Source organism: Puntigrus tetrazona, chromosome 19 (genome assembly GCF_018831695.1).
Source record: "Puntigrus tetrazona isolate hp1 chromosome 19, ASM1883169v1, whole genome shotgun sequence".
Classification (NCBI taxonomy): Eukaryota; Metazoa; Chordata; class Actinopteri; order Cypriniformes; family Cyprinidae; genus Puntigrus; species Puntigrus tetrazona.
In genome coordinates, this window is record NC_056717.1 from 8,273,389 (window position 1) to 8,298,471 (window position 25,083).

At 38.9% G+C, this 25,083-nt stretch overlaps 1 protein-coding gene across 4 annotated transcripts in view; it reads right to left on the reverse strand.

Moving 5' to 3' along the window:
* Positions 1 to 13,756: 13,756 nt before the first annotated feature.
* Positions 13,757 to 25,083, reverse strand: part of trit1 (tRNA isopentenyltransferase 1) — a 33,757-nt gene continuing 22,430 nt past the window's right edge. Inside the window, exons 6-9 of one of the 4 annotated variants that reach the window (XM_043218008.1) lie at positions 24,459 to 24,536; positions 16,727 to 16,836; positions 16,098 to 16,215; positions 13,757 to 16,015 (exon numbers count right to left, since the gene is read on the reverse strand). In XM_043218008.1, the coding sequence (XP_043073943.1) occupies positions 15,888 to 16,015; positions 16,098 to 16,215; positions 16,727 to 16,836; positions 24,459 to 24,536 (434 nt within the window). In that variant the 3' untranslated portion in view covers positions 13,757 to 15,887. Of the gene's footprint in view, positions 16,016 to 16,097; positions 16,216 to 16,726; positions 16,837 to 19,894; positions 19,923 to 24,458; positions 24,537 to 25,083 lie in introns of those variants that run through there. The other 3 variants (XM_043218007.1, XM_043218006.1, XR_006247071.1) reach the window with 3 other exon arrangements.

Genomic DNA, 25,083 nt, shown 5'->3' on the forward strand with positions numbered 1-25,083 from the left:
AACGTTTTAAAATACATGCATAATATTTTCAGTGGAATTCAACAAACGAAAAATATTAGAAATAGGACCTAGGTGATCATTGTGCGCAGATTTGGGGAATTAACGCTAACGCTGGTGAATTTAAGAAAAAGAAACAAAGGGAAAAACCAAACACTGACACAATATTATTTTTTAAGTCGATGGATATTGCTAACGGTAATGTACACAGTTAACTCTTTAGGAGAAAACGCTAACCAGTTGCTTACTAGCATGCACATTACTGGCTGTTTACTATTAGCCTACTTATAAAAGCACATATGAATGCATTGACCATATTTTAGATGCCTTGTATGCCTGACCTAAACATAACCACTACGACAACTACCTTACTATAGTATGAGCAGAACAGTTATGGCGATGAACAACATCAAAGTGTTCAAACCTGGTTTTCAGTAGACAAAAAAAAAAAAAAAAAAAAAAAGCTTCACGTAAAAGGTATCGTTCTCCTTTCGGACTAACACTAGCATGTTGGTATTTCGGCAGTCTCACTTATTTAACCCGTTATGTTTCCAAAGACATGCCTTTTTAAATGCAGAACTAAACCTCAGCAAGCACGCGTTTAAGTCTCCCATCCAAACACAAGGGGGCAGCAAAGCACTAAAACTGAGCAGTCTGCATTCACAGCCCTACAGTGTCAGGGGGCCCTAAAATTTTTATAGCTTCATTTCGGCTCTTATTAAAACATTTACACCCACATATTTCATGCGTGCATAAACGTTACCGCGTCTTTACAAAAGCCCCAGCGAAGTCTGAGGAGGATCTGGTTGATATTAGAGCGGAGAAAGCTTTTTGCGATCTGGGACAAGAGAACAACAGGAGATGAGAGTCGATGTGCGTGCAGTTATTATTGGAAAGCTGTGAAAAGAGCTAAGACAAAGTGGACGCGTGTGAATCATACACGGGCCTTTGTAAAAAAAAAAAATAAAAAAAAAACTCAGAGAAAGATAGAGATGAATTCTCCGAAATGCTTTTTACCCTCACAGGGCACCAAGTAAGACGGCTCGTAAGTGTGCTGTTGCGACACGTCAACCAATTAGGTAATGACAAACGCAGCTAACGATTTAACCGCTTGGTTCTTGAACGCACCCTTAATGTAATTACAATCGAACAAACTAAAGCTCGCTACTCATCGGCTCCGCATTATTCATAAGTGGTTTAAATGTTTATGGCAGGCCTCGGTACCTTTGTGCGTCGAAGACTCATCCGTCTGTAAATGATCATTTTATCAGCGAGCGATTATCCTGTCATAAAGCGAGCTGACATGTCTAGACGCGCGTGTCCAGTGCTGACCCGGTACTGATGCAGGCGGTCCATCTTCTCATGTCCATTGAGACTCTCGGGATAGATCTGAGCTACGGGCCCAGGAGCTGCCTTGGGCCGTGTTTTTGACAGTTTTCCAGGTAAACTCAGAACGATCTAGTCCGAAGCGGGCCCGTACCCAACGAGAGGGAAGCAAAAGCGTGAGATTTTGTATCTGGAGGACACGGGCCCCGTGACAGTTACCGGCTGTGTTTTATCGCGGGGGCCCTTGGGAACGTGCGTCTGTGTCATTTAACTGCGTCTCGATTAGCCTGCTTTATCGATACACTCCTGCGACTCCCAGTCGAGGTAACGAACAATGCAGTTGTTGTACTTATCCTTTCTCTATTGTTGCAGGGAAATCTTGGCACGGGGCTATAATGAAGTGCGGTTATATTCCCCAACCGTCATCACCTCCACCTGCCCTGTCCACACCCACACCAACTGTAACAACGGATCGGTTACACAGCCCATCACAGCCAAAACATTCACTTTTACAAAAGGATACAAGGTTAACGTAACTTTAAATATAAAAACAATACAATAGACCACACACACACACTTCAACCTATATATAGTATAAAAGAGTATAAAATGCATGTATTGATTTATAATATTTAAACACATTTTGATGATTTTTGACATTGTGTAAAAAAAAAAAATAAAAATCAGCAAAATTATTTCCATGCAAAATTAGCTTATGTAATATGTTGTGTTTATTATGTATTTATAAACACACGCCGCATTGAAAATATTTACGTGCATCTACACATTCTATATTAATATATATATTTTTTTAAAAACATTGAAAAAGAGCAGCCTGTAAAAAGCAGCCGGTTCTTAAAAATCCCCTTTTGCATTCTATGAAAAGTAAATTACTTGAAAATGTTCGCTTTTGGGTGAAACGCTCTAATTCCTCTGCGTCTTTGACTCTTCAGATCTCATTCTAGTGTTAAAGCGCAGGAACTCGAACAGCAAACAGAAAAGACAGAGCTATCCCTGAGGTAACGCTGTAAAAACTTTGAGAAGTCTACAACAAAGACAGCCTCTCTCAGGTCCAACACAAAACATTCGCAAATCTATTTGTAAAGATCATTCGGTTTAAAACCCAGCGGACAAACTCACAACTATGAAAACCTTAAGAGCTCTGCATGCAAATTTCCTGCACTGATGTGCAATAAAGACCCAGAAGCAAGAACACGTCTGCAGACATGGCAAATGCTTTAACCTCACACCCAAGTTCTTTGTTACTTATATTAGAAGTTCACCGACACATACGTGCTGTGAGAGCTAGACTTTCATAAGTTACATAACATGGAACATAAGGGGAGACGGTGTGCTTATATAAGTCATCTTTATGAGCTGAGGGGTTACGCAGGCTCGGTTTCAGCACTGAAAGAGTTAACTGTGCTGCAAACGGCTCAGTGCCCCTCCCATCCGGGTTCATTTACATATGAGGCATTTGGCGGGAAATCTTCCTCTCCGCGCTGTCTTTGTGCCAAAGCCCCTCCCTCATGGCGGGATCTGATGGCGGGAAAGCGAGCGCGCTAAACTGCAGCTAGAGTGCAGCAGACCGGCTCTGGCCACGCCCATCCCTGTCTCCCGCGGCAACCGGTGACCAACGGCCCCGCCGTACCCAGGCAACAACTGAAAACATTTAGCCTTGATCTAACACACAGGCTCTAACGTACACGGCTTGAGGAAGGAGATAGTGTTGAACAAACACACCCATATAAAGACTCGTACAGTAGACAGCGGTGCCACACACACACACACACAGCGCTGTAGAGGTTAAAGGGAAATGTTCAAACGGGGTGAAAAATAAAAGGTCGTTTTAAAAGGAGGAGGAGAATAAGACGAGGCACAAAGGAGTGTGTGTGTGTGTGTGTGTGTGTGTAACGTCCGTCTTAAATAACAGCTCTGCACACACACACACAAAGTGTCTTTTACTGCATATTGACCCATATATTGACGAAACTAAACTTAGACGGTGGGGAAAAACTGTTCAGGTAAACAAAGACTCAGAAGAAACTGATCTATTCAACAAAGACCGCTAAAACCCGCCAATCCGCGCAGCCGAGAGATTTTTGGCGGGATTTTTGCCGGCTCGAGTCTGTGCTCGCGCGCAGTCTTTCACAAACGAGTCGTTCCAGTTGTGTTGTGCCGGTTTGGCCTGTGTGACTTTAAAATGTGGATGTGTTGTAATTTAAGGAAGTGCTTCTACAAAACGGTAGTTTCAGAAATATGATCTACTCTAGCTCAGCGTTTTTAATTATATCCCATTTACACAATAGCACGAGATGAGTTGATTGGCGGAGATCCTCTGTAACTGCCGTTCAACACAACGGTTTAAAAACTAGGGTAATAATGCAGGCTGATGGGTTTTAAACTATTGCATGGCTTATATCATCAGTTACAACAATAGTCAGTCGGTTTAAAGCGTTATAAATTATCGTTAAAAAAACTCATCCACTGAAAAAAAAAAATCTCTCCACTTGTTTAAAATTCCATAAAACTGTAAATATTTAAAATGCTTCAATAAGTCCTAAATAAAATATATAAATAGAAAATATTTAGAACAATACAGTTACAATACTGAAAAATATGTCATGCATTTCATTATACGCACTTGTGTATACATAATTACATATAAACGTGTAATGTTTTAATTTAAATTTTTATTTATGCTTATTGTTAATGTGTCACTTAAATATTTAAAAATAAATATTTAAACCTTTAATGATATAGAAGATATAGCTCACATACACATGTAAGCTCACAGTCAGGCTGTTTAAATGTTTACAAATTATTAATAAAACCAATTGACCTTCCGAAAAGATTTTGTTGAACTCTTACTGATGTGTGTGCTGTGATGGAACACATGAATTACATTAAAAAGCGGTTATCTTTTAAAGACACTGTTCACCTAAAATTACATTTCTGTCATTATTTAACATCCATTCACACCAAGATGATAAGTGATGCACGGGGTCTGTATCTTCATTGTTGGAGAAACAAGTGCAGAGTAATCTGCCGTTGAATTGGATTTACATACTGTAGAGTTGATAAATTACTATCATGAAAGTCACAACTGTCAAGATTTCAAAATGAGAATCATGCCGTGAAAATTAAAATGAAAACAATGAGTGCAGTGCTGAAAAGCTACATGTTCGCAGTTTTAAAATGTATTCTAAATTTAAAGGGACAGTAGAGTCCACGCACTACAATGATAGAGAAATTCATTGTAAACTTTCTATATGAAACCAAGATCTGTGCTTGCAAACCATTCTTCTTGCTCACTTGTAATCTCTTTCAGTTTAATGATCAAGAAAACCAATGATAGGATCAGAACTCATCCTGCTTCAGAGAACTTTATAATATGCACACGCCTGATGCTTCAGATGCTAAACAGTGCATTATTACATGGAAACTAATAGAGTTATTATCTTCATAGCCATTCTTAATAGCCATATTCTAATGTTCTAATTCTTCTATTATTACAACCCTTTTCAGCAGAACACAAGTGACACTTTGAAGAATTAATGTAAGGTGCGAACAATAAAAGTGGTTGGTGACTAAAAACATTAAGTCGTCCATATAATATCATGCCATTCTCGATCTGATTCCTGATCATGACGATATTCAGAGGAGACTTTAAACCGTTGTTGAGAGAAAATCCACTTTGCAAGTCATTCTCACCATTTGCTTACGCTATATGGAGAATAAAACCTTGGAAATTTCTCTTTTTGTGTTTCGCAGAAAAAAATAATAAAAGTGGTGTGGACCAGCTTTTTGTTAAATGCATAACACCTGCGGGACGTGGAAAAACATGCCTTCAAATCAAAGCGCTACAATTAATGAGATGAAAGAAAACTAATATACTTTTCATTTAGTAGGCTATAAAAATACATATACAATTGGGAACTGCAAACAAACTTTGTAGTAAAAATGACTTGGAGTTATGGTATAAAGTGATTGTTACTGGGCACAGAAAAGTGCTCCCATTCCTTCAGCTCTTTCCCACACTTTCTAGCCACAGGCCAACAATCACAACCAGACCGACCGCCACACCTGCCTTACCTCATCTAGTCCACATTCAACACAGACACACACTCTTACTATTACAAGTTCATACACTATGAAGCGGTTTTGGCAGTAATGCCAAAGAAGAACCATTTTTGTCTCCTGAAAGAGTCGCTTTGGTCAATGATTCTTAAGATTTCAATCTTGCAGAAAACCTTCATGGAATGGAAAGCTTCCATTTATGTTAAAGGTTCTTCATGGAACCATACATTCCAAGAAAGAAGCTTTTCTTTTCTTCTTTAAGTTATCCACCAAATATCAAATACCACTGGTCACAAGTGTCAATTTATATATATATATATATATATATATATATATATACATACATACATACATATATATATACATACATATATATATATATATATATATATATATATATATATATATTTATTTATATATATTAATATTTATGCATCACTAATAAATAAGTTTCCATTGATGTATTGTTTGATAGGATAGGACAATATTTGTCTTAAAAAAACCTGCAAGTTTTTAAAAAGTTAAAATTAAGTTAATGCATTTTACTGATCAAATTTGCATTAGGAAAATTTTTTCATCTTCACAAAATGTAAAAAACGATTTATCTTTTTGACCCATACAATGTATTTTTGGCTATTGCTACACATAGTAATAGTCTAGTAATGGACCATTCTGGTCCAGGGTCACAAATGTCATACTGATAATAAAATGCATGTTTGATTTAAAAGCCTGTATACAAGGACGGTGTGCAACCCTAAATATAAAGAATAACAACAGTGTTTCTCGCCTCAGCACTATATCACACAAAAAAAGAGAGCAGAATACAAAGCATAGGGCATATTCCGGTTATGATATCCTAAGTGTTTATGATGCAAATTATTTTTAATACATGCAGAAAGGCCGAGTAATACTCTGGGGAATTGGGGGAAAACCAGCTCTCTGTGAGTCATGGTGGGCGTTTCTTCCAGCTGAGCGCCTCTCATCCTGTCTCTGGGAAAGGGTTCAGTGGGCCACTGAGAAAACAGGAAGTTCTGGAAGAGAGGAGCTGCGCTGCTCAAGGAAGGAAAAAAAAAAAAAAAAAAAAAAAAAAAGTGCAGGAAAAAACCCACTGCCCTCGGATTACATAACACGGCAGGAAATCTGCAGAGCTGTAACAGTCTACAGCAAAGTCACACAAAACCCAGCATCTGGATGCACGCGCACGCTCTTACAGCACATTAATATGCAAATCGGCTTCCAAAAACTGTTTGGGTTCATACTGTTCCCCACCGAGACATTTTTTTAAGTGTGCAAACACAAGGTAATTAAGCTCACACAGAAAGGCGTTTAGTAAATGCGTCTAAACTGCACTCTTTGCCCTCGGTTTCCTCGTAATAGCGGCAGCATTCACACAAGGACAAACACGCACACATAAAGCAGACAGCAGAACCTCAGATGTCTCCCTGCAGGCCTCTCACATCAGATCAGCGGTATGCGTCCTCTCTGACCTAGCTGGAGAATGAAGTATTCCACTTCGCATTGCCAACACGCGTCTGCTTCACCCAATCAGAGAGCGGAACGCTCGGACACCTCCAGAAAAATAAAAACAAAAAACGCTTGCTTTTATTTACACGCGGCTTATTAAAGCGGGTTTGTGCACACCTCCGAGCCAATACACCGGCACAATAAGCAAAATTGCAACAGCACGAAAAAAGTTTTTAAAGAGCTGAATAAATGTCTCCGCTTGTTTGTGATTGGTCGATCGTAGCACTGTCAGACAGCTTTATGTAATGAAGGACTGCTAAAATCACTACGTGCTCTTATCACATGATCATTAAATAATTATATAAGTATATTTTCATAATATTTTGCAGACGCATTTGACCAAAAGTGACGTACAAATGAGGACAACAGAAGCAACAAAGAGCAATAATAACCAAGTGCTATGACAGGCTACATAGTTAATAATTGTAATTTTTGTGTGTGTGCATATATATGTATATACACACACACACACACACATACATACACATTATATATATGGAATATTGGAATGTACTACAAAATGATTATATTTTGATCATAAATTTTTAAAAATGCATCTATAGAACACTGATAAGTAGGTAGGAAGGTGTAAATAAATTACAATCAAATAAAAAAAAAAAAATTTCTATTGAAGTTTTGTAACACTACTTAAAATACACAGTACAGGCAAAATAATGTAAATGTTTATTCTGATGACAAATTTCTTAAAATCATCTTCCAGCCAGTGCAACTTCCTTCCTGCATAATTAACAGCAAAAACACAACAGAAAATGTGAAGCACTTGACGTAAAAGAGTTATGTGAGAATGCAAGTTGCTCATGAGGCGAAAATTATGAAAATCTGTGATGGAGGAGGGTGTTTTTTTTTTTGTTTTTTTTTTGATTATGAGAAAGAGAGACAGCAAGTGTGTGAGTGGGAGCTCGGGAAGAACAGAAGAGAAGACGCAGATTCAATCTCGCAAAGAAAAGAGCTAAGACGTTACTGAAACATCCAAGGCCAAGTTCAGTCTAGCATGGGTCTATTTACACCCACAGCTGCTGAACAGTCTCATCCTCCAATTCTCTAAAGGCAGGAAGGAAGTGGGGTTCGGTCTCAGTAACAGAGGGAGCAAGAGAGTGAGATGTTAGGGGTGGGGGGGACATATTCAAGTGCATCTTCAATGTGAGTTATCTCTAATGCCTAGCCAGCTGGCAGTAAGCATGGATGAAAACATATGAGTGCGGTGCATCCTGTCAAACTAAACCAGAGTGAGTCAGCAGCGTGTTTAACAGGTGGCTGCTTTCCGTAAGCTTGAGAGGGCTTCTCACAACAAACACAAGTCCACAGATATCCTGCATTAGACCAGCAGGCTTCCTCAACCGCATCGCCTGACCAAAGGACGCAAACAGTGGCCAGAAAAAGGAACGAGTCCAAATGGAAGTTGTGGGAGAGTGGCTGCGCTCGTAAAAAAAATAAAAATAAAAAAAGATTTTAACAGAGAACAGATACATAAACCAGCTTCTTGTTATTCTACTCCTGCCAAGGACTCCAAAAACAAAATGTGTTCAAACAAAGCTACTGTTCATAATCACTTAGCCACAGCTGCACGCAACCTAGTCCAGGGGTTATCAAACAGCTCCTGCCACAGGCGCCCAAATACCACGATCCTGTTCTTTATACACGAAAATATGTACGTTTTTGTGGAAAACGTCAATAAATGCATAAATAATTTTAAAAAAAACTAAACGAGGAAAGTTATATAAAATGCATAATGATGCGTTTACTTTTCTATAAAATTTTATAAATGATTTTACACATTACACAGCAAAAGTCTTCAATATTCATAAGAATAATAAAAGAAAATTTTACTCTAAATTTAAAATTTAATTTAACTAAAATTGCTTTCAAATTGTAAGAATATTTCACAGTATTAGTTTTTACAGTTTTTGTTCAACTAAAAATGTAGCCTTGGAGAACATAAGAGACTGCAGAAACACAAATCAAATATAATAAAATGTAGGTCTGTGATTATTTATTACTAATTATCACAATTTACATCGATATTTAGCAACCGCATGCCATATTTTAAGCTAAAAACTCAAAAACGTATGACTTTTCTATAGTAGTAAGCTTCAAATGTGAACTATACATCGGATTGTTTTTTTTCTTCCAATAAAAAACTAATATGCATAGTATTTTACCATATTAACCTAAAATCAAAATCCCTTAAGATTAAATGTAAAAAAGAAAAGGAACATCTCTTAAGCACACAGAATAACTTAAGTGGATTTTAAAAGGATTAATTGCTGCTTTGAAGACTATATAATTGCGGCATCCATAATTGTAATTGCGATTAAAAATTAGATTAAATGTGCAGTCCTAATAAAACTCAAAAACACTTTGTCTCGGTAGGCACATCTAGGCCAAAATAAGCTCCGATGTAGATCAAGTCTAGCTGCATGCAATTTTCCCCATTCATCTCTCATCTCATCAGATCATCTCAAACGTTTACAGGGTGTGTTCATTCCTGGGAAGTCAACTGTTGTTACTTTATGGTTGTAATGAGGTATATGCAAATCTGAGGCCTCCTGACCAGGGAAGCGCCAAAGGGAGTTTCACCAGGTTCAACAAACCACACGCTGCGGCCATAGGAACAAGACTGTAACGGTTTATGCTGAGGAAGTGCTGACGGAGGGAAAAACCACACCAGACAAGAGACAGAGGAAGAGAGAGAAAAACCACTAGGTGTTTAGAAGGGAACACGCTCCTCCGAAACGATGGGCAAGACTGTTCCCCGCGGTGCTGCTGGTAAAGGCTGTTATTGCAAACTGCTGGCTTCTTATCGAACGGGCCGTGTTAGGCCCCACCAGTGTGACCAATCCACTGTTATTGAGACATTACCAGGCAAGGTCCTTCCCTCACCACAGGAATGAGCTACAAGCTTCATAACTGAGTCTTTCTGCTTATTTTGAATGACATTCACGCTGAGAGATGTGTGGAATTCAAGCTCGGATAACAATACCCCCGAGGCTTTCCGATGAAGATACCACAGGTTGGGAAAACAGGATCCATAGAGCGTTTAGGGAATCGTAGAGTGCGTTACAGACGTAAATGTATTGTTAAGCGGCAGGACACCTATGGATCGAGGTCAAATGGGGGGCACAAAGTAGCAGACAGGCCGGCAGCCAACTCAAACAAGGAAACGGTTCGTCCCAACCACCCTGCCAGCATCTGACCACTGCATAGGCACAAAGAGGAGAGCTAAACAATGGTTTAAATGCATGCTTAATTGAGTTAAGTTGCAAAGTCCAGACAATACTGATGGGTTTCCCTCATTTCCGTCCAAACTGAACTCCAGACTCATTCGGCTGAGAAGCAACAACACGATAAACATTCAAACCAGACTAAATAGCCAACAGGAATCCAGCTGAGAAAAATGTGAAGAAATGCCACAAATTACAACCTTGAGCGCGCGAATGTGAAAAGATAGAAAAAAAAAAAAAAAAAAACCCCGGCCTTCGTTAAAGTGTGGCATTAGCCCTGTGTGTTTGGGTTAGGGCTAAATCTGAGAGATATCTCCTAGCTCTCTAATGAAGATAACGTGATGCCTTCTGCCAGGAAATAATGTGTTTTCCAGTTGACAGCACCGTTACGGTGTTAAAAACAAGCACTAGTGCTGAAGTCATGGATATTTTGAATGTCAACACTGTCCTGTATTACAGGTTCTTAATGGAGTTTATGGTGAAAACGAACATTACAAACTGCAATGTTTGTGTCAAAACCTTGCCACAGCTTCACTGCTACCCTTACTCTAATTTCTGGTAAATATTATTCACACCATCACACTACTCCGGGTAAGAACAAGGGCTGATCCACAGTGAGGGTTTACAGTCTGCCTCCACTATTTAACATTGGGAGTTACATCTAGCCAGTTAGCAGGAATTAAGCAGATGAAACAAATGCCTGTCTGTAGTCGTTGTGTTGGTTGCGTGTTAAGTTACTATCAGCGTCTGGCGTGGCGTGTATATTAGCTGCATTTGTCAGCCTAGCTCCAGATGGTCTGGTGTTTTGTCTAAGGGGATTAGGATTATCTTGTAGACTCGCAAGACGAGTTTAAGAGCGATCATACTGCCTCTGACTACGCAGGCCTAATCCAAACTACTCAGACAAAGAGGGAGATGTACAGAAGACTAGACCACAATTCAGGCAAAACTACAAAAAACGCTCTGTTCCCTACATAGACGTCAGTCTTCAAAAATTCAAAGTATACTTGGGCTTTACCTAGGGGTATAAAGGTGCACTTATGCATACCAAGTTTATCGGTATGGGCCTTTTGGTACAGTATCCATGTGTAACACATAAATGCAGCATTGTTTTAAATACTGCATGAGTGGAAATATATATATATAAATAAAAAGACATAGCTGTATAAACAGCTCTGTTAAAACAACATTGCAGGACGTAATCATCCGTTCCACTTTACTACTAGATTTAATACCAAAAAAACCCAAAAAAAACGTGAATGAACATCTCAGTGTTTACACTGTGGGAAAACGTTATGAAATGTACTATATACACTCTATAATTATAGAATATTTAGCTTTACCTGTTAGTGATATGCTAATTTAATGTATGTTTAAATAAAGCTGCCACTGTTAAATATATTTCAACAATAAATAGTTTTAAAAAAAAAATCTGTTTTGTGTGCAATTTAAAAAAAAAAAAACACGCTTTTACACCTGATTGCATAAATACAGAAATAAATCCAATAAAACCCATTCACACCTGTCATGAATAACTACCGAGTTACGGTTGAGATTGACAAACACAAACATTCTTTGACAATGCCCGCGCCACTGAACGCAAACAGACACGGTTCACTGTCAGGCCACAGTACAGCAGGTGAAAAGGCATGTTATCAGCGTTCCGGTTTATGCAGAACAATATATACACTTTAACTGGCGCTAATTCTCCACAGCGAGGGGAGCCGGCGAGCTTGAAGTGCAGTCTGCCGCATGGCTATTACTAACTCCATCACAAAGCTGACCTCTGGTAAGGACTGGGTGTACAGACTGTTCCAATGCACTCCAGAACAACATGATTCATTCTCTACGCTATCATTACTGCAAGAGAGAAAACGGGAGACAGATAGCGGAGGGAGAACGAGAAAAGAGAGAGAATATGAAGACGTGACCTCCCCATTTAAGTTGATATTCAGGTAATGGAGGAGAAAGGTAAGAGGAGAGGAGACAGGAGAAGGGGAATTGAGAAAGTGCCGGAGAGAGGGAGATAAGACAATGAACGGAAACCGAATCATGCATGTCGGTTGGGTTTAGGAGGTTACTGGACCTTGATAGGGGGCCAGTGAAGGGAATGGACTGTGTCTAACCATGACCCTCATTCACCGCACACAGATACACATCCTGATAAGCCCCGCAACAATACACAAACACATAGTATGTATTTGTACCTGCAAGAAGTACAAATAAAAACTATCATTCAAATGTTTTAGGTGAGTAAGGTTTGTTTTTTATAAATGTATATTTTTATTTAGCAAGGATGTATTAAATTGACCAAAAGCGAAGTAAACATTTTATAAATCTTAAACTATTTTTGTTTAAAATAACTGCTAATGAATTTTAAATTTGAAAGAATCCTGGAGAGATATATATATATATATATATATATATATATATATATATATATATATATATATATATATATATATATATATATATATATATATATATATATATATAATTAAAATAATTTCTGAAGGAACATGGTGATACTCAAGACTAGAGTAATGATGCTGTAAATTCATCTGTTTCACAGTAAATTATTTGAAAATGTTATTTTAAATTGTAGTTTACTGTATTTTTGATCAAATAAAGTCAACTTGGGTGAGCACAAGAGACATCTTTCAAAAAAACTAAAATCTTAGACTAAAACCTTTAAAGACACGTGTGAAGTAAACTAATATGCAAATTTTCTACTCAAATATGAAGTACTGAAACGTACAACTACCTCATGCACATTGTCAACCAATATAGCACCAGAAAACCAATTATTTTGCATACTGTAAGGGTGTTGTGAATTGTTTTTCAAAAATCCCATTCAAACCGCTACATTGTACCACATACAATGTGCTATCATCTGGGTCAAACTAACCGTAATCTAACAGATATGGCTTAGCTGATATAGACTTTTCAATGGTCTATATAGATACAGATATACTGAGATCAAAGCTGTAAATATTCCAATAATGCAATAACAAATGAGATCAAAATTAAACGAAAATAGATTTACATAACATTTGCAAGCTGGCACATATGCAGCAATTCAAAAAGGGGCTGATATGTTATATCGTAAGTAATATGAATTGAATACGAAAGTGGTCGGATTGAGCCTTATGATCAAGCACACTCGCAGTTCTTTTATAATCATGACTTTTTATGGGCTCTAAACACGACTGAACATAACAGGATAATTAAGCAAACAAACCTGACCCAATTCTCCAGTTCTCAGCGTGGCTTAACTTGTGCTATTTAAGTATTACATCAGCTGGTTTTTCTTTTATTCAAGGAATGAATCAGCAGTTGGGAGGGAAGGAGGGAAAGGGGGACGAATCTGTACTGCAGTACTAAACTGGCTAATCATCCCAGTGTGAGGTAAACAAATGTTCTTGCATAACAAACAAACTGCATATTAAATAAAACAAAAGCATGCCAAGCGTTCAAAACAAAGCACTATAGGGAACTTGTAATCACAATTGCATGTTTAAAAACAGATCACTCAATCTACCGTTTCGTGTTTTGTATCAATGTGAACCTGAACCACAAAAACAGTCATAAGGGTTGATTTTTTTAAAATATTTATTAATCTGAAAGTTGAATAAATCAACTTTCCACATATATATGATTTCTTAGGACAACTGTTTGAATGCCTGTAATCTGGGTGCAAAAAAAAAAAAAAAAAAAAAAAAATCTAAAATACTGAGAAAAACACCTTTAAAGTGGTCGAAGTGGTGATGTTTATAGCTATGCATTTTACTAATCGCATGTTTGGATATATTAACAGTAGGAAATGTACAAAGCATCTTCATAAAACATGATCTTTACTTAATCTCCTAATGATTTTTGGCATAAATGAAAAATCTATTTCAACATTTATGTATTTTTGGCTATTGCTATAAATATACCCCAGCGACCCCAAGAGCCAGTTAAGATCAGAGGTCACCTATGACTTCGGCTGTCCCTTTACAGGCAATTAAACTTCACGTAATTGATCGTTTCGGACACAAAGTGACTGTAGCATAAGCACTGAATCAAACAGACTTTCTGAAGTTTTTATATTCTTGATTGAAGACCGAAAGTCTTGGTTCTCTAATTTAGCGTCAACGCACGAAAATGAGCGACAAGCACGTAGTTCTTCAAAACACAGGCAACACGCTGGGTCACCAAACGCCAGCTGATTGCCGTTTGCCTTTGTTCTTCTTTCCATTCACTTCCATCCTTGAGAACTCCCTGATCTAAATGAGCCGTTGTCCTTCAAGAGGAAGCTCCGCTGACCCATTAAGACTTTCCCGCCAAGCCTTGGGCTCTCGCGGAGCTAAAATAAAACTCACAAGAAGGAGAGGGTGCCCGTCACCCCTTATACCGGAATCACCGGCACCCGCACAGCTCAAATCAGTGACCCACATCAGTGTAAATATGGGACAGCCACTTTCGTGCCCTCTATGTAAACACTCTCCCTTCCAGCTATTGTATGTGTGATGTATATTTAGCCTGTACAGTGAGGCTAATGAGTGTCATGCTGTGGACCACACTAGAAGCACATACATCGATGCAGAGCAGGGATCAAAAGAGAGGGAGAACGAAAAATGAGGTAGCTTGTGGCTCTCAGCCAGGGATTACGAAGTTGTGAGCCGGTATGAGCAGGTATTGATGGCTCACTGCCCAAGCAACCCTGATGACTTCATGCTAAAAGTTTTTCTGACTCAGTTGATTAGATAAGCAGAACTGTTCGTATAAATCACTATAAAAATTATAAAAAACTCTTTAATTACATTTACATAATATATGCAGTAAAAAGTCAAGAAATAAAAAACACCAACTAAAAATCAAATGCAGTTGAGTTTTAAAATGTAAAGCATCAAGTCAAAAAAATGAAGAATGTTCATGCTGCTCTTTTCCACACAAGCTCCAATGGGCCAAAACCCCTGTAAAGTAGCCAATAACATTTGTGTGTCAAGTCTTCCCACATTATAATTTTTTTATAATTATGGACATACATTTTTCAAAATCTCTTCTTTTGTGTTCCACGGAAGAATGAATGGCAAGAGAGTAAATAAAATAAGCTTTTGGACGTCAAAGTCAAAGGCACTGGGAATCCTGAGGAAAGAACGTCCACATCTGATCGAAGTCACATATGTTCTGACGCAAACTGATCAGACGATTACGTAAGTGTAAAACCTCCAAATAAAGTCCGGCATCAGTTTTAATATGCAAAAAAATAACCTTCCTTTCTTGATCAGCCGAGAAAAATGTGATCCAGTAATCCAACATCAGCAGTAATGTATTTTGAGTTCAGTCAGAGCAGCCAGAGGTTAGCGCAGCTCACCGCAGCGTGGTTTAAAAGAGCAGTAGACGCGGTTAGATGTGGTTAAAAAGTGACCGCTTAAGACAAAACAGCAGCAGGGAAGACATCTGTCCAGCGCAAGAATCCAAATCCAGACATTAGCCATACCCCTTGTTCTGTGGCAGATGGGTAAAAAAACATTCAAATCCTGGTGTCCAAAAAAAAAAAAAAAAAAAAAAATCACAGACCCTGAAGTGCATTCTGTTGCTCCACAGGGAGAGAGTTCACTGCTGCCCTATGCAAATCAATCACTCTGAAAGTACCTACTTGTGTTCATCTAAAATATACATTATTGGCACTTGATTGATTTGGTCCATCTGTGAGCTCGACCCCAAACAGACCTATAGCGCAGGTACCTGCCCGTCACTGACTTTTGGATGTTCGGTAGGCTTTGGGTCCTGATCTGAGGTTTGCTCTGCTTTTCTCCTCTTGCGGACTTGATAAAGATGGTTTTTGGACTTCTGGTGTGCTGGAGAACAGGATCGTTGAAATATTAAAGCCTGTCTTAAAACATAATTGAAAATGGATTGTTTGACTAAAGAAAAACTCACCATTCCATTCCAAGTCGCCAATGACCACCTTATCGCACAAATCGCACACGTGGTGACTCCTCTTGTTGCGAGGCTCCTCCCCCTCTGCTCTGATTGGCTGTGCAGGCGGCTGCACTCCCTGAAATGGTTTTTAAAGAAGAGATGCTTGATAAGTAATTGCTATAGGAAGGGGAATATATATATATATATTATATACACACACACACACACACATATACACACACACTATTAAAACAAATTTTGCCCTGATTTGTGCTTGATATTGTTCCTTTGTGCAGTGGCTTAGAAGATGAGGCTTTGCATCTGTTTAAAATGTCAATAAGCTTTTTTTTTTTTTTTTTAAGATAAGATAATCTTGTTAAAACTGATACCATTAAATTTGTAGCGATAAAAAGTTATCACTTAGCAACCGGTATCAAACTCAAGGTATCAGTATTGAAATGTTTTGACCGATATCCAGCCCTAGTTATTTAAAAGAGTACTTTTGTTGATCATCTTTTAAAAAAAAATGGGGGGAAAAAAATAAAATAATCACTGGCAGGAAATTAGCAACACAAACTATTAGGCAGAAACGCCATGGTTGGGTTCACAAGACAAATGAAAAAAAAAAAAAAAAAAAAAGGTTGAACCTTTTGGAGGCAGTCCAGGATCTCTAGAGCTGGAGTAAGTACAGTAGTCTCCCAATTGGTCACATCTGTCACATCCAGACCGTAAATCGGTGGCACATTGCTAGCAGGTCCTGGAGATTCAGAAGACAAATTGACAAAAAAAAACAGCACTGTTGAAAAAATATCTTGATTAAACTTGCAGAATAATCATGGTGCAATCTAAGAGTGTGAACACCATGTACCCATCTAATGTTCTTGACTAGACTAAATCTAATTGAGAAAAGTTAATGTTAAATCTTAGGCTAATGAATAAATTACTTTTCTTAACTTCCAGCTCAAGTGCACTGGGGAAAAGCTAACAAAAAATAAAATAAAATCGTGAATCGTAACATAAGATCTTTCATTCTTTTTGTTAATTACTTAAAAATGCTGAAGGTAAAAGGGAGGGAATGTACAGAATATATGGTGTTGTGGTTTGGTGCAGTGAATCAGTATGGAGAAGCGGGGAGGGCCTGCAGCAGCCTAAACGTGCTGAATCACTGCCGCTCGATAATCTCAAACAGCATTCGTCAGCAGAGACGTCCTCACTCTACCTCACTCAACGCTACTCATCCACGCAAAATACAGCAGACGTGCACAGATAATGGCCCATACGTTAAACACGCATACGTCTTGCACAAGTAAAACAGGAAATATTCAATTTAAGGGTGTTCTGGTCCCTAGATGATATTTGGGTTCTAGACAAAAGATTTTGGATCCCACAGTAACAGTCAATCTCTTCTCAGCAACACAAACGGTGCAGGGCAAGTTAGGTCTGAAAGTTCAACATTTAGGGTTATTGTTGACTGTACAATAACCCAACGCTTGGCTCAATAAGCAATGTGCTCCGAAGTTATAAAAACAATGAACAGGCATTCTGACAAACCTGTATTCTGAATTCTTTTAATACATGCCTTTGAGATACAGTCACACATTGTAAGAAAAAAAAAAAAAAAAAAAAAAAAAAAAGAAGCTGCCTGGAACACAGAAACTACCATGTCATAACTTAAAGCTCCATCTAATGGAAAAACTCCTTCTTCAAAAGAGAGGTCATGACCTTCTGTCAAGCTTTACTCAAATCCTTCAACTTCTCTAATTAGACACAATGGCCAGCAGTGTTGGGGAAGCTACTCTCAAACTGTAGCTTGACCAGCTATAAGCTACTTGTAGATGAAAGCAGTTAAGTTACATTCAATCTGCCCTCAGGGTTTCTCTTATGTTGATTAATTTGTGGCGGGCCACCACGATATCCAGATCGACCACAAAAAAAATAAAAGCTCACCACCAGCTTCCACGTCTTATACACACACACACACACAAGCATGACAATTTTTATCAACTTTCAGACCCATTTGGTGGCTTTTTTCCCCATCATAACAGGTACATAATGACAAAACTAGTGACTAGTAATAATTATTTGTAATTATTCTTCATTAATAATTACAAATAATTAATGAAGTTATAAGCAACACATTTGGTTAAAACAACATATTGTAATGTAATCATGATTTCATTAGGACAAATTTGTCAAGTCATTCCAAGACACAAAAAAATAAAATCTAGTTTCATAGTTACATTATCTCACACTGACTGTCGGAGTGGAAAAATTGCTACAAAAGTAACCAATGCAAGAACAATTAAATCAACAAATTGAATATGGAGGAGCTGTAAAATAAGCAGGTTAAACTCACAGCACATGCTGCATTTACTGACTTTGAACAGAGCTTGACAACATCCTTTAACAAATTATTTTATTTTCTCTTCGATTAGCATTCATTACAAAACTGTGGGGGGACAGATTATATTATGATGGTTCATAATTAGAAAACAGACATTTGATACAGCGCAATAAAGTATAGAAAAATCAGTTTAAAAAGCCCATTATTCTCCTCTTGTATGTGCTGCAAGGTTTCCACATAGACTGCATTTTTGCATATATCACAGTGCGTGCGAAATATCCACTCCTGTACATCCTTAGCAAAACATCCATCTCTCAATGGGTGGACAGACTGTTAAGCCACGAGATGCGTGATATCACAACAGATGGTGGCGATGAACAAATTTATGGGCCATTTACAACATTTTCAGCCAAAAAACTGGAAACTTTATTAACTTTGCATGTTCTTTATACGAAAATTGCATTTTGAGGACCGAAAAAGGACCATGAATCTTCGAAAACAGTGACAATGTACTGTCTCTGAGCTTGCTAAAGCTTCCTCAGCAAAGTGTCAATATCACAACCAACAGTGGAGACATATACATCATAAAGTTGTCACTTCTCTACAGGTATTGTTTACTAACAAGCAGGATTATGACAGTGAAGAAATTTCCTTGGTGCAGCTCCTAAAACATGGTATGTTATGGTAAAATTGCCACTGCCTTGGTGCATTGCTTGAGTTTCAATAAAGACAAGAATGCAAAAAGAGAGCAATTGTTGTACAAGTATTACAGCATCAGCTAAAAAGCAAATTGTGCATTTCTAGCCCTTTAAGTGGAGAAAACAACTTGCTCAGCAATTAACTAATGCAATTTGATTTGATCCAAGGAACTAACTTTGGTCATTGAAGTGTCACTATGACCAATTGCAGTGGTTTGGCTCAGGGAGGCTTAATTACATCCTGACGAAGACATGAGCAGTTAAAATTTTCCTGCTGTGATAACCAGTTTCAAAGCAGCATCTGTCTGCTGTGATATTATTAGAACAGCTATTTTCAATCGTTGTCTATTTGAACTGTCAAGCTACTTGAAATGACATCCTGTACTCACAAATGTTTGTTTTTCTTTGAGGAAATGTTAGCAAAGCTGACGAGCGCGCACATAATATAGAAGAGCTCTTAAGATGTGTAGCCTGTTTATTAATTCTTATTACTGGATTGCATAATGGTGCTATAAAAGTGTTTCAACTGTGATGGGTAGACACTGCTTTATATTTGAGGGTTTGTTTTTTTATGAGGAAGAGATTTTGAATGCATTTGGAGACACAAAATCAGCAAAGTAACACTAAGCCTGCTGTACAGTTAATACTGCTGTACAGTTACAACTGTACTATAATTTGTGCTTCAGCCTAAAAGAACAATAGCAGAATTTAGAGGAGCTGCCAATTCACAAAGATTCTGCTGATAATATCATCCAGCCTTCACGGCTGTTTACCTGAGGTGAATGTTGCACAAGTCCAGCACTGTCAAAAAAAAAAAAAAAAAAAACACTTCTTAAAAATGCAAGAAGGCTCATAGTGAAATAAGTACTATGCAAAAGCTTGAAAAAGATTTGCATAAAATGCAAAGTACACAAATGTTGAAGGTAGTTTGTAACCGTTTTTTTAAACGCTTATCACAGAAAATCAAATTCTTTGTCAAACAGTTCCTCAACGTCTGGCAAAAAAGGAACCAACAGTTTCTAATTTGACCCTTGGCCAACCACTGGACTGACTCCAAATGCAGTTTACTTCCTTATCACCCTGCGTTTGTTTACAATTAGAGCAGAGCCAGATGACACCAGTAAGTCTTGCATAATCCTGAAAGGCAACAATAGCAAAATCCATATTATCACAAACCTGAATGACATAAAATGTGGGCATAACATGATAAAATGCATTACAATGATGATTTAAATAAACCTCAAACACCTGGTGTTACACATTTATATATCACATAATTATATATATATAATTTATATAATAATTTTTAAACAAAATGCACTATTACATAGGCATAGTAGCTTAAAATGACCAAATATCTAAATATAAAATCCATTACTTTCTCCCAAAAAAGAACTGAAAGTATGGATAATAAAGATGTTCCAAATGAGATACAAACAGCTTTACAGGGATAAATCCTTTCCATTTGCCTGTACATGTTTTGCATTGGCATCAAACACACAGGTGTTCCTTTACACAAGCGACCCAGCATCCCATTTAGCTGATGTAAAGCATCTCTTGAGCCCAAACTAAACAGTGTTGCCTCTTGCTTGCAGTCGCTCATAATCAAAGAAAGTTCTGCAGTCTTTATATCTGCTATTGTGCTTATCAGAAAAGAGTGGCAGCAGGTGGGCCTGCACAGAGACACCTGGCCTACCTGAGCCATGTGGGGAGTGGAGGACTTTTTTTTTGTACCTTTATGTGCCTCTTTAAACCCCTCTCTCGGGGCAAAGAAATTAGAGGGAACAGGGCAACGATGGCCATCTGGGGGTAAACAGATGCTAAATGGAGGTCTCTCCCTCCCGCCCAAAATTAAAATCTCGGTGAAATCTAAGTCAAGTAATCTTGCTGGACCTGAATAGTGGAAAAGAGGAAAGAACAAGGGTCTCTAACCACAGAGATCTCAAATATCTGTTTCAATGAGGCGGCACCTCTCCAGTGCACCCACGGCAACCAGCCGCACGGCTGTGGACTTTTAAAATGTGAAAAGACCCCTCGCTCACCAACTGGCAGATCCTCTGGAGTCTCTGAAGACATGGGCATCAAAAAACACAGAGCAGTCCCACCTGCTGCTGTTTGTGTGATAAGAGAGCCTAGGGCAGGAAAGGACGAAGGAGTAGATATGGATTTCACAACAGGACACCTGTTGGACAGCTGTAGGACTTTGTCAGTCAATTTTGGTCATTCCGAACAGGAAGTGAGGGCTAACAGATTGAGTGGCCGACAGCTGTAACAATTAGACTTCCAGCTGTATCTTGCAAAACAATCTCAATTGCTTATACACCGTTACTGAGGTAAGGAAAAAGAGACTTCAAAACAGAGTCTTTCTCTGTACATCCTCTCACAAGCTCATCAAGTGCACAAAAAAAGTCACGTACGCAAGCCGCTGGCAGCAGTCTTCCAGCTGGAATGTATTTTGGGAGTGCGGGCGTAGTCCCGAGGTGTAAGAGGATACTTTTCTATGTCGCACCTGTCGCGCATCCCACTCAGGTTTCCCCTATCGTTGACAAAAGGCAGGAGATTGTTATTTAATGCTCATGTTGCCTCCCAGAGCCGTTGTCACAGTTACCCCCCACGCCGCTCAGGCCAATCTCTCTGGGGAAGCACAGACGGAAACAGCGCTCAGCGCCCTAATCCCAAATTTAGCTGTTACACTATCAACAGTAGGGTTCAAATGGCACAGTTCTACAAGGGAAGCATGCTGACTGTTTGAGCTGGCAACTGTCTGCAAGTTAATTGACTTTAATAAGGTTGGCATATCACAACTACGTCTTTTCCAAAAAAAATTGTGACTGTTCAAGAGTGATATTCCCTTCTTGGGCTAGCAAGATAATTATGCCAAACTGGCCCATATATATCAACTTAGAGCGTAATTCAAAAACAACCAACAAACAAAATGAAAAAAGAAAGGGAATTGATCGACTCATAGAGGCCAGGAGGACAATGAACCTAAGTTTGCCCTCAATGACCCCACACTCCTTATCCCCAAGAGGCCACACCAGACTCCAACCTCCTGCCACAAATCTGAATTCCTAGCAGTACACTAATGCCTGCAGGATTAGACCGGTCAGCTGAGGGCCCCATGAGGCTCTGGGATGCGTGGGGTGCGGAGGGAGGGATCAGTTAGGCCACTGACAGGCAGCCACAGGAGCTTAACCAGGCCAAAAGCAGGTCAGAGTCCAGCAAAAAGGGTGGGATAGTTGTGGGGATGGATGCAAGAAGTTCAACGAGGATGAAACAACCTTGAGTGGCAATGACTTGAGGCCCACTGGCCTGGTGAACCTTGTTAAGTAAGGCAACAGTAAAAGGTGACCCAAGAGTTTAGCTGCTGCTTAGAAATCTAACAGTAGTGTTGTAGCACTCTCACACCAGACAAGCCAAGACTCCAATCTGTCTCAAGTTCGAGTTCAATATATTTCCAGGAGCATTTGGACCTGGCATGAACATGAACTCTGAAGATCTGGTCTCAAGTAGTTGTAGAAAAAAATGGTCTTGAACTTGCTAGCAGAGCTGTTAAGAGGAACTGTAGAGAGAAATGTACGAAACTACAGGACTGATCACTGATCAAAGCACTAGACCATCTGGTGAAGAAGATGACCAAAAGGCTCCCCCTCATATAACTCAAGGGATGAAGAGAGGTTGTAGAGGAAGGCCACGTTCACAGACATCTCACCTAAAGCCAGCTGCCCTTGTGTTTAGGGTCTGGCCGCATATGGCGGGACGCAAAACTACTCTTAATGAGGGCTAGCCACTGTCTCTGCCTAATCTCATTAGGGCTAACAGGATTGCTGGTAGCCTCTGTAGGGAAGGGGAGCAAGGGGTAATCCAGTGCAGGATCCTCAGAAACAGGGGTCAGAGTCCAAAGGGAATGTCCTGGATAATGTTGTGAGGAGGCCTAAAGACTTTAGTAGAAAACCAATGTAAAACAAAGACACTGCTCCCTGTAAGCCTTTCACCAAACCAGAGTAAGAGACGCGAGTAACCTCTACTTGGCATGTTGATGAGAGTAAATCAGAAGTATCACTATCCAAGTTATGAACAAATCATTTTTAAGTCAAATCTAGTCAACAAACTGGATGGACCCATATACATATATATCTCTATATCTCTCTCTATCTCAAGTTTAAGTAAAGAAGACTGGGAGCTTAACAAATTATATTAAATAATAAAATTTATTTTAAGCTTTTATACACGAATATATACTCTCTCTTTTTTTTTTTTTTTTTTTTTTTTTTTACATTTTTCATCTATGTATATATGCATCAGTAAAACTGCTGTACAATGTCTCAATGTTTTTTCAACATCTCAAAATTGTTTAACTTTAAACACCTCTCCCTTGGGACCCTAATCCTAGCTGTTAGCGTATACACCAAGACAACCCATGTCACCTATGCCACAAGCATATACACCCTCCTTTTAACTTTACAGCTTTAATTATGTGATCAACAAACAGTGCTTGACTTGCACATTCTTCATTCTATAGAGCATCCTTCACTTCCTTTCCTTAGATAAACTTCACACCCTGACGTCACCAACACACACATACATACACAGCTGTTCATCCACTGAAGGGTTCACTGATTCAGGGTGCTGTCTGTTAGGAAATGAAAGTACAAACCGTTCAGACTGACCGTGTCTTGAAACACCCAAGCTTTACAAGCATTTGATCTTTTATCAACCCAAGGCCGGTAAACACTGAACCCTGAGCCCTTGGAATTTTGAGGCTGTCTGTGAGGGAGGGGTAGCCTTCAAACACACACATAGTATTTCTCCACAACCGTTTGTGTGTTTAATGGTCTGTGTGAAGTCCATCTCGTTAAAAACGGCTGTGATTACCTGACCATTGGACCGTACCAAAAAAAAAACTCTGAGGGCGTATGAAGCTAATATGCAATAGACAAACCACGGGTGAAGCCAACGTATAATGCGCACCAATGAATTCAGAACTTAAATGAGTGAACTACGGCTACAATTCCCTTGAGCGCAAGTGTGATCCAAATTAAAGCCAGTGGCTACGATGCACTTTGAACTAGCACAGCTGTGGTGCTACTTAGCATCCAGCAGCAGAGAACGTACCTCACAGACCATTAAACTCCCAAACACAAGCAACAGGATGGAAAGGGGAAGAGAACTGACATTAAAGGTTTCATGCATGAATTTATTCCAGGGACATATATTATGGCTGGAATACCCTGCAGTTCGGTAGCTTTTGGGGATCAAATAAGCTGCCTTCTGTACTTGACCACTACACCGCACCATCACCCAAACTAAGAAAAGAGTGTATTTAGTGAGACTTACTTTTGAGGAATCGGTTGCGGACCCATTTGTTCTGTTTTCGGGCGTAGCGGCGGGTCACCTGTTTGAGAGCCTCGATCCCTGTGAGAGGGGGAGAAAATCAAGACCAATAAACTGTGTGAGATGTTTGTGGAAGAAATCAAGTAAAAAGTAGTAATGCACGATGGGTTTACAGACACAATTTTAAGTGCTTAATAGCAAAACCTAGAGGTCAAGGGGAAGAGGAAGAGGCAGTTCCATTAAAACCCTCAGCCGCCCTCCCTCTCAAACCACTTCCCTCTTCAGTATATCCTCTTACCACTGGTGCCAGATTACATTGGAGTGTGTTTGTGTATTAAGAACAAATTTTGAACAAATATAGGGATTTGAATGTTTACATTTAAAAGGATTCAAGCAAATATATTCACTTATTTTTGTCCTTTTAAAAAAGCCAATGCCTTTTATGCACCAAAATGTACAAAAAGACACTGCAGAAGTAATCCATTTGAATCAAGTTGTTTAACCGCAAGTCTTCTGAAGAGACAATTGCTTTATTTGATAAACAGATGTATTAATTCACACATGAACACTGATCGGCGTACTTATGCAGAGCATGTTTCAGCCTTTGATACTTTTGAGGTTTTTGTAC